Genomic DNA, 10,364 nt, shown 5'->3' with positions numbered 1-10,364 from the left:
GAAATAATTATTTGACCCCTCACTGATTTTGTAAGTTTGTCCAATGACAAAGAAATGAAAAGTCTCAGAACAGTATCATTTCAATGGTAGGTTTATTTTAGCAGTGGCAGATAGCACATCAAAAGGAAAATCGAAAAAAATAACTTTAAATAAAAGATAGCAACTGATTTGCATTTCATTGAGTGAAATAAGTTTTTGAACCCTCTAACAAAAAAAGACTTAATACTTAGTGGAAAAACCCTTGTTTGCAAGCACAGAGGTCAAACGTTTCTTGTAATTGATGACCAAGTTTGCGCACATTTTAGGAGGAATGTTGGTCCACTCCTCTTTGCAGATCATCTCTAAATCCCTAAGGTTTCGAGGCTGTCTCTGTGCAACTCTGAGCTTGAGCTCCCTCCATAGGTTTTCTATTGGATTAAGGTCCGGAGACTGACTAGGCCACTCCATGACCTTAATGTGCTTCTTCTTGAGCCACTCCTTTGTTGCCTTTGCTGTATGTTTTGGGTCATTGTCGTGCTGGAACACCCATCCACGACCCATTTTCAGTTTCCTGGCAGAGGGAAGGAGGTTGTCGTTCAGGATTTCACGATACATGGCTCCGTCCATTTTCCCGTTAATGCGAATAAGTTGTCCTGTGCCCTTAGCAGAAAAACACCCCCAAAGCAAAATGTTTCCACCCCCATGCTTGACGGTGGGGACGGTGTTTTGGAGGTCATAGGCAGCATTTTTCTTCCTCCAAACACAGCGAGTTGAGTTAATGCCAAAGAGCTCTATTTTGGTCTCATCAGACCACAGCACCTTCTCCCAGTCACTCACAGAATCATTCAGGTGTTCATTGGCAAACTTCAGACGGGCCTGCACATGTGCCTTCTTGAGCAGGGGGACCTTGCGAGCCCTGCAGGATTTTAATCCATTGCGGTGTAATGTGTTTCCAATGGTTTTCTTGGTGACTGTGGTCCCTGCTAATTTGAGTTCATTAACTAACTCCTCCCGTGTAGTTCTAGGATGCTTTTTCACCTTTCTCAGAATCATTGACACCCCACGAGGTGAGATCTTGCGTGGAGCCCCAGAGCGAGGTCGATTGATGGTCATTTTGTGCTCCTTCCATTTTCGAACAATCGCACCAACAGTTGTCACCTTCTCTCCCAGCTTCTTGCTAATGGTTTTGTAGCCCATTCCAGCCTTGTGCAGGTCTACAATTTTCTCTCTGACATCCTTGGACAGCTCTTTGGTCTTTCCCATGTTGGAGAGTTTGGAGTCTGCTTGATTGATTGATTCTGTGGACAGGTGTCTTTTATACAGGTGACTAGTTAAGACAGGTGTCCTTAATGAGGTTGACTAATTGAGTAGAAGTGTCTAACCACTCTGTGGGAGCCAGAACTCTTAATGGTTGGTAGGGGTTCAAAAACTTATTTCACTCAATGAAATGCAAATCAGTTGCTATCTTTTATTTAAAGTTATTTTTTCGATTTTCCTTTTGATGTGCTATCTGCCACTGTTAAAATAAACCTACCATTGAAATGATACTGTTCTGAGACTTTTCATTTCTTTGTCATTGGACAAACTTACAAAATCAGTGAGGGGTCAAATAATTATTTCCTCCACTGTATATACTTTTCAGCATGTTGTGCTGGGGCTTATAGAGATTGTTCTTCATTCACATTCACACAAAAAAACCCACACTCAGTAGGGAATTTTGTCAGAAACCAATTAACTTATTAGCAGTGACTGGTGGATTTCATCCCGAATGCATCTTCCATTGAACTGAATGACAAGCTAAATGATCATAACTGGATCCTTCTCTATGAGGCTGAAATCTATGTGTTGCTAGGAGATTCTATAAAATGGTCCCACCTGGGCGCTCATTGATAAATACATGTAGAAGTTACTGCCTGAGTGCCATATGCCGGGTGCAGGAACATGCAGCCCATGTCTGCCAATAAACACGAGACTTGGCATTTGTTGGCAGATATTGGCTGATTGTGCCTGCACCAGGACGGATTCAGTGGTTCCAGTTGCAGGCACGACTAGAAGATGTTTTAAGCGTAGGGGTGGATTGTCAGCCAGCACTTATCTGCAGGCTGAAAATCCGCACTGTATGCCCTTTCCCTTAGCTTTTATAACAGGCAAAGCTCAATGGGACGACTGCTAAGCTTACTGCTAAGTTTAGCTTCACAACAGCTCATTGAGTATGTGCAGTGTCACTGACACTCCTAGCAAAATCCAAGATGGGGACTTCCTGTGCACAACATTGAAGGTTTGGTTCAGTACCGTTATAAAGATGATGAACTTTTAGGCTGGTGTAGTAAGTTCAGTATATAAAATATGGAATTTCTAGCCACATGTTTTAGAGTTTATTTCTCCTTTAAAGGGATACTGTCATGATTTTCATGGTGTACTTTTTATTTCTAAATGACACTGTTTACATAGCAAATTTTTCACTCTACCATTTAAATGTTTTTTTTTTTAGTTGTAATATTGGTGTGTATGTATTTGGGTGTTGATACCCTCTGCCTCTCACTATATAATGTATATAGAATGTGGGGATATTGTTCTTGGAAATCACTGTACCATTATTTACAAGTGTATATATGTGGAGTGTCGACTATGTAGGTCCTCTGCGCTCAGCCTTCCAGACCTCATGCATCAAACCCCCAGCAATAGAGCCACACTCCCAGCCAATGTCCAATCGAAAAATGTATATAGGGGGGAGCACGAGACAAAATGCTAAATTTCTGCAAAAAAAGTGCTTTTATTTTTATGCTATACACGACATGTTTCGGGCCCCTTTCGTGCTCTTTACGAAACAGTGTCTATCAGTTCAGCCAGTTGAATGCTTTAGGAGGGGTATTTGTACAATTCTAAAGGTGGGTTTTGAACATACAGTGGCTTGCAAAAGTATTCGGTCCCCTTGAACTTTTCCACATTTTGTCACATTACAGCCACAAACATGAATCAATTATATTGAAATTCCACGTGAAAGACCAATACAAAGTGGGGTACACGTGAGAAGTGGAACGAAAATCATACATGATTCCAAACATTTTTTACAAATAAATAACTGCAAAGTGGGGCGTGCGTAATTATTCGGCCCCCTGAGTCAATACTTTGTAGAACCACCTTTTGCTGCAATTACAGCTGCCAGGCTTTTAGGGTATGTCTCTACCAGCTTTGCACATCTACAGACTGAAATCCTTGCCCATTCCTCTTTGCAAAACAGCTCCAGCTCAGTCAGATTAGATGGACAGCGTTTGTGAACAGCAGTTTTCAGATCTTGCCACAAATTCTCGATTGGATTTAGATCTGGACTTTGACTGGGCCATTCTAACACATGGATATGTTTTGTTTTAAACCATTCCATTGTTGCCCTGGCTTTATGTTTAGGGTCGTTGTCCTGCTGGAAGGTGAACCTCCGCCCCAGTCTCAAGTCTTTTGCAGACTCATTGCCCTGTATTTTGCTCCATCCATCTTCCCATCAACTCTGACCAGCTTCCCTGTCCCTGCTGAAGAGAAGCACCCCCAGAGCATGATGCTGCCACCACCATATTTGACAGTGGGGATGGTGTGTTCAGAGTGATGTGCAGTGTTAGTTTTCCGCCACACATAGCGTTTTGCATTTTGGCCAAAAAGTTCCATTTTGGTCTCATCTGACCAGAGCACCTTCTTCCACATGTTTGCTGTGTCCCCCACATGGCTTGTGGCAAACTGCAAACGGGACTTCTTATGGTTTTCTGTTAACAATGGCTTTCTTCTTGCCACTCTTCCATAAAGGCCAACTTTGTGCAGTGCACGACTAATAGTTGCCCTATGGACAGATTCCCCCACCTGAGCTGTAGATCTCTGCAGCTCGTCCAGAGTCACCTTGGGCCTCTTGGCTGCATTTCTGATCAGTGCTCTCCTTGTTCGGCCTGTGAGTTTAGGTGGACGGCCTTGTCTTGGTAGGTTTACAGTTGTGCCATACTCCTTCCATTTCTGAATGATCGCTTGAACAGTGCTCCGTGGGATGTTCAAGGCTTTGGAAATCTTTTTGTAGCCTAAGCCTGCTTTAAATTTCTCAATAACTTTATCCCCGACCTGTCTGGTGTGTTCTTTGGACTTCATGGTGTTGTTGCTCCCAATATTCAACCTCTGAGGCCGTCACAGAGCAGCTGTATTTGTACTGACATTAGATTACACACAGGTGCACTCTATTTAGTCATTAGCACTCATCAGGCAATGTCTATGGGCAACTGACTGTACTCAGACCAAAGGGGGCTGAATAATTAAGCACACCCCACTTTGCAGTTATTTATTTGTAAAAAATGTTTGGAATCATGTCTGATTTTCGTTCCACTTCTCACGTGTACACCACTTTGTATTGGTCTTTCATGTGGAATTCCAATAAAATGGATTCATGTTTGTGGCTGTAATGTGACAAAATGTGGAAAAGTTCAAGGGGGCCGAATACTTTTGCAAGCCACTGTATTACCACCTAACTTTGCCCCACAGATACATGGCACAGTTCTTTCCCCTGTAGGTTTGTTGCATCATGCTGGGCTGATATTTGTGGGTATTGCTGCTTACAGACAATGCAGTAACAATTTCATACAATTTTACAGATCTACAGCTCATGAAATGCAGGTGCCACAATGTGTCCCATTACTATAAGGGGTACAATTCTGTACACCTTATTACTCTAACATATGTCTTGGGAGTCAGGCAGCAATAAATGAAACCCCTTATCTTTTATCTTACCCCATCATTTGTTACCATCCCTCCACGTTTCTTTATAGAGCCTGGGGTCATCTACACGCAAATACTCTGCTCCTGAGGCCCTGATATTACCCAGCTACAATGCATATACTTTATGTCCACACAGCCTACAGAATAGCCAAGCGTACCAACCCCTGCCCTCTGAGCCTATGGACGCCAACAAACTGCTCAACTACTATAAACGGGAGGGATATTAATCCCAAAAAGGCGCAACTCCCAGCCTCAGGCTGCTGTCCCACCGACCAATAGCGCTGGGCTACAGCGAGCCAATCGGCCGCACCTCCCGCCCCTTTCCGCTGCTCCTTGTATTACGTAATGAAAGAGTAAGAAACGAAACTGAATGTGCAGCTGCCTGGGTTCCTGAGGGTCGGTACCTGCAGCAGAGCCTGAGTGATCGTGTCTGTGGGACTCTGTGTGCCTGTAAGTGCGGCTGCGGGACGGGATAGGACAGTAGGGGGAAGCAGGCGAGTAGGTTTATTATGGGATAGTCAGAGGCCGAGCAGAACAGCATATACTGTGTGTGGCAAGGAACGTCCTTCCCTGCCGGTACTGTGACTGACTCCCGGTACAATGGTGCCGCCTATGACTCAGGACCTATAATTCACCCATTTTTAATGCGACAGCTGGAAATGCGTTTGTCAGATCAGTGTCAGAACCAAGTAGGTGTAAATAGGCGGTGGTTGCGGTGTGTACTGTGGCTGCAGCTGGGGAACATGTTACATTGATTCGGATTCCAACCTTGGCACCCACCGACAGGCCAGTCTGGCCGCACAATGTGCCTTATAGTGTAATTTCAGCAGAGTGGGCCAAAAAAAAGTTGGGGAGCAACATAAGTATGAGAAAAATTCTTAGGTGGTGACTTATGAAGGTTGTGATTGGCTGTGACCTGGTAGCCCAATATGGACTGGCAGCCTACAGGAGGATCTGTTGTGATTAGCTGTGACCTGGCAGCCTACAGGAGGATCTGTTGTGATTGGCTGTGACCTGGCAACCTACAGAAGGATCTGTTGTGATTGGCTGTGACCTGGCAGCCTACAGGAGGATCTGTTGTGATTAGCTGTGACCTGGCAGCCTACAGGAGGATCTGTTGTGATTAGCTGTGACCTGGCAGCCTACAGGAGGATCTGTTGTGATTGGCTGTGACCTGGCAGCCTACAGGAGGATCTGTTGTGATTGGCTGTGACCTGGCAGCCTACAGGAGGATCTGTTGTGATTGGCTGTGACCTGGCAGCCTACAGGAGGATCTGTTGTGATTGGCTGTGACCTTGCAGCCTACAGGAGGATCTGTTATGATTGGCTGTGACCTGGCAGCCTACAGGAGGATCTGTTGTGATTGGCTGTGACCTGGCAGCCTACAGGAGGATCTGTTGTGATTAGCTGTGACCTGGCAGCCTACAGGAGGATCTGTTGTGATTAGCTGTGACCTGGCAGCCTACAGGAGGATCTGTTTGACAGTACACATGGGGGCATATTTATTATTCTGTGTAAAAAACGGCGAGAAAATTTACCACATATCGCCAGGCTTTGCCATGTAAAAACCGGTGTAAAATCGGTGCAATTGTGTTATGCGTTTTTTCTTCCGCCGGAAATGACATAAAATCTGGCATTTGGCTGGTGATCGTCTCTGTTTATTTTACACAGCATTTTATGCCATTTTTTCAGCAAATTCGTTTTACACAGTATAATAAATATGCCCCATGGTCTTTATGCAACCAAAACTTGCCTCCAAGACAGGAATTCAGAAATAAGCACCTTTATGGGGACACTGGGAGCAACATCCAAAGGGGTTGGGAAGCAGCATGTTGCTCACAAACCACTGATTCGGGATCCCTGCCATTGTAACCCTTTCCTGGCCACTTCTGCAGAAATTAGATTACACTCGCTTCTCTTGCTGTTATTCTTACTCAGTAGACTGAATTCCCTTTGCATATATTGAAAGAAACTGGTAACTGGGATCTACAGCACATTGGCTCCACCTAGTGGGCGCTGAGGAGCACATCTCAGGGGAGTTCCACTAGGAAAATAATTCACACAGTTTTGCAGCAAAGATAAACTTTGTTCAATTATTATTTCATCTTTTAAATAAATGTTATGATAATTAGTATTCCTGCCCTGAGGAACCCATGTGGTCTATCCACTACCGGCACAGTCTCTTAAAGTGCCACAGCCCCAGGGGCACTGCTACCAAAAGTCTGCTCCTGGAAATTCCAATTTTTATATCTGAATTTTGGCTCTTCTTGTGCAGAGAGCACTTCTCTCTGTGCTAAGGAACTGGCCCCCCCTCGCCTCCCTCTAATGATGCCTTTCTGATATTCTTATATATATATTGTTGGCATCATTTGTACTGCACATCTCCCCTCTGCTTGCCAGCACCATCACATTTTCCTAAAACAAATAGCAGCTTTCCGCTGGTGGCCATTTTTGTTCTGATAAATGATTAGATATATTTAAATCTGCAAACAGCAGACACACACACAGACCCTTATTCAGCATATATTTCATCAAGAATACAGGCTCACACAGAATTGTCTGATAAATGTTCTGCTTTGTTTGAGCTGAGCTTTGGAGAGAAAGTTAGCAGATAATTGCTTTAGACACACAAAAATCAGACTGATCAATGCATGTTGTTCCCAGGCCTCATAAAAGATGGTCTTACCTGCAAAGTAATACAGCTTGCGGTATGAAACACAAGGCTATAATTTTACTTATTTATTTGTAGGGCTCATCATTTGATTAAGAAGCCTTTCTGATGGACGATTTGAATGCCAAAGGCCAGCTTATTACCTTTTGCATAAAGAATGGATTGGCTTATCACTTTAACGAAGTTGAGGCAACAGGACCATCTCACGATCCAAGGTGAATCATTAATATTTACCTTCTACCATGAACACAGCAAATAATCTGTTGTACCCATGAGTTGTGGGCCCATTGATGCTTACTAGAATAGTACCCCGGGCCAGTGCATTTTTAACCATGAAGAGCTGCGTTGGCCTAGGGTTTGAGGCGAGCAATTATAATAACTGGGCTATGCCTGCAAACTATCAAGCTCACCAGTGGGTAACCCATTCCTTCCTATTAACCCTTTAAGTGCCAGCAGAATTTCACATTTCAGTTCCCCCCAGTGCCAGACGTTATTTGAACATTCTGTGCTCTCTCATTTTAGGGGCATTTACTGGAGGGGGCAGGGAGGTTTAGTCTAGGTAGGAAAAAATATATTGGGGTTTTTTTTAGGAGAAACTGAGCTTTTTGTATATTTCCACTTCTGGAACAAGATTTAGAGCTCTAAATACAAAAAGAAAAATGTATATTTTTCATGATATAGGGATCTATACCAGAAACATACTTTATTTTATTGACAAAAATTCAACTGATTTGGAAAGCTTCATGTCTCCCGAACGTGCCAATACCTGAAATGTATAGTTTTATGGAGATTTCTGACTTCTATAAACTCCCAGCAGTACATTTTCAAAGCATTACAGGAGAATACGGCATACTTTAGATTCCAAAGCCAAAAATCCTGGAACATTACATAGTTACATAGGGTTGAAAAAAGATCAGAGTCCATTAAGTTAAACCCTTCCAAGTAAACCCAGCACACACAACCTATACTTGCCTATCTATACTCACATACATAAACTATATATACTAACATCAATACTAACTGTAAATTTTTATTTATCACAATAGCCCTGGATACTATGCTTGTTTAAAAACTCATCCAGGCCCCTCTTATAGGCATTAACAGAATCTGCCATTACCACATCACTAGGAAGGGCATTCCCCAACCTCACTGCCCTCACCGTGAAAAACCACCTACGCTGCTTCAAATGGAAGCTCCTTTCCTCTAATCTAAAAGGGTGGCATTGTTTTTGTGGGGAAAAAAAGAACACCCCCTGTCTGCCTATAATCCCCTCTAATGTACTTGTACAGAGTAATCATGTCGCTTCACAAGTGCCTTTTTTCCCAGAGAAAACAACCCCAACTGTGACAGTCTAACCTCATAGTTTAAATCTTCCATCCCCTTTACCAGTTTAGTTGCAGTCTCTGCACTCTCTCCATTAATATCCCTCTTAAGGACTGGAGCCCAAAACTGCACTGCATACTCAAGGTGAGGCCTTACCAGGGACCTATAAAGGAGCAAAATTATGTTCTCATCCCTTGAGTCAATGCCCTTTTTTATACAAGACAGCACTTTATTTGCTTTAGTAGCCACAGAATGACACTGCCTGGAATTAGACAACTTGTTATCTACAAAAATCCCCAGATCCTTCTCCATTAAGGATACCCCCAACACACTACCATTTAGTAAATAGCTCACGTTTATATTATTTCTACCAAAGTGCATAACTTTGCACTTTTTGTCAAATCGCTCTTCAAAGCGGCAGTATCCTGCATGGAACTTATAGGTTTGCACAATTTATTGTCATCAGCAAAAATAGAAACCGTACTGTCTATGCCCACCTCCAGGTCATTAATAGACAAGTTAAAAAGCAAAAGACCAAGGACTGACCCCTGCGGTACTCCACTAACAACACTGGCCCAATTAGAAAATGTTCAATTTACCACCACTCTTTGTAATCTATCCTTCAGCCAGTTCTCTATCCAATTATTATAAAAAAAATATTATGTTCTAGGCCAATATTCCTCAATTTTATCATTAACTTTCTGTGAGGCACTGCATAGTCCAAGTAGATGACATCCACTGCCATTCCAGCATTAAGGTTCCTTATTACCTCCTCATAAAAGGTAACTAAATTAGTCTGTTACGCATAAAACCATGCTGGCACAAACTTCTAGTATTTGCAATGTATTCAAGTACTCTATCCCTTATTACCCCTTCCAAAAGCTTTCCTACTACTGATGTCAGACTAACAGGCCTATAGTTTTCAGGCTGAGAACGGATCCCTTTTTAAATAACAGCACCACATTAGCAATTTGCCAGTCTCTCGGCACCATGCCAGACCTCAGTGAATCTGAAAAATTAAGTGAAGGGGTTTGACAATCACAACACTAAGCGCTTAGGTTTACCCTAGGAAACCATATATTTTTGAAAAGTACACATTTTGCCTAATATGAAATGAGTAACCATGTCTTTCAACTTCTAAGTACTAGCTAAGTACAGTAACAGCTTTCCTGAATTTAGCAGTTTCTATAAAAAATTATGAAAATTCTAAAATTAGGACTACTAAAGTATCTGGCATTTAGAGACCCCAAAAGGAAGTTAGTGCATACAAATTGCCCTGGAAATCTATTTAGCTACTGAAAATTCAACACATTTAATGCATTTTAGTGGGGTAAAAACACAAAAAAATACATTGACCCCCCAAAACCATATATTTTATATATATCTTTCTACTCCAAACTACAGCGTCACAATGCTTCCCCAAAATTGGCGGTTAAAATCTTTTAAAACCTTCCGCTTTCAATCACCTTATCTCCCACATAACATTTGGTACCAAGAAAACACATTCTAAATATGAAAGCCAAGGGTCCACACTTTGATGCCCCAAAAGGACGTTAGTACATACAAATTGGCCCGGAGATCCCTTTAGCTACCCCCCGCAAAACCATATATTTTTGGAAAGTACACATTCGGGTGAATTCAAAATGGG

The 10,364-nt window shown here is 42.6% G+C and overlaps 1 protein-coding gene across 1 annotated transcript in view; it reads left to right on the top strand.

Moving 5' to 3' along the window:
* The first annotated feature begins 5,154 nt into the window (after positions 1–5,154).
* eif2ak2 (eukaryotic translation initiation factor 2 alpha kinase 2) overlaps positions 5,155–10,364 on the top strand; it is a 31,736-nt gene continuing 26,526 nt past the window's right edge. Inside the window, exons 1-2 of the mRNA NM_001079069.1 lie at positions 5,155–5,172; positions 7,472–7,608. Coding sequence (NP_001072537.1) covers positions 7,502–7,608 — 107 coding nt within the window. The 5' untranslated portion in view covers positions 5,155–5,172; positions 7,472–7,501. The remainder of the gene's footprint in view (positions 5,173–7,471; positions 7,609–10,364) is intronic.

This window comes from Xenopus tropicalis, chromosome 5 (genome assembly GCF_000004195.4).
Source record: "Xenopus tropicalis strain Nigerian chromosome 5, UCB_Xtro_10.0, whole genome shotgun sequence".
In the NCBI taxonomy this organism is placed as follows: Eukaryota; Metazoa; Chordata; class Amphibia; order Anura; family Pipidae; genus Xenopus; species Xenopus tropicalis.
Note: the sequence above shows the minus strand (reverse complement) of the source record. Positions and strands in the feature narration are given on the sequence as shown.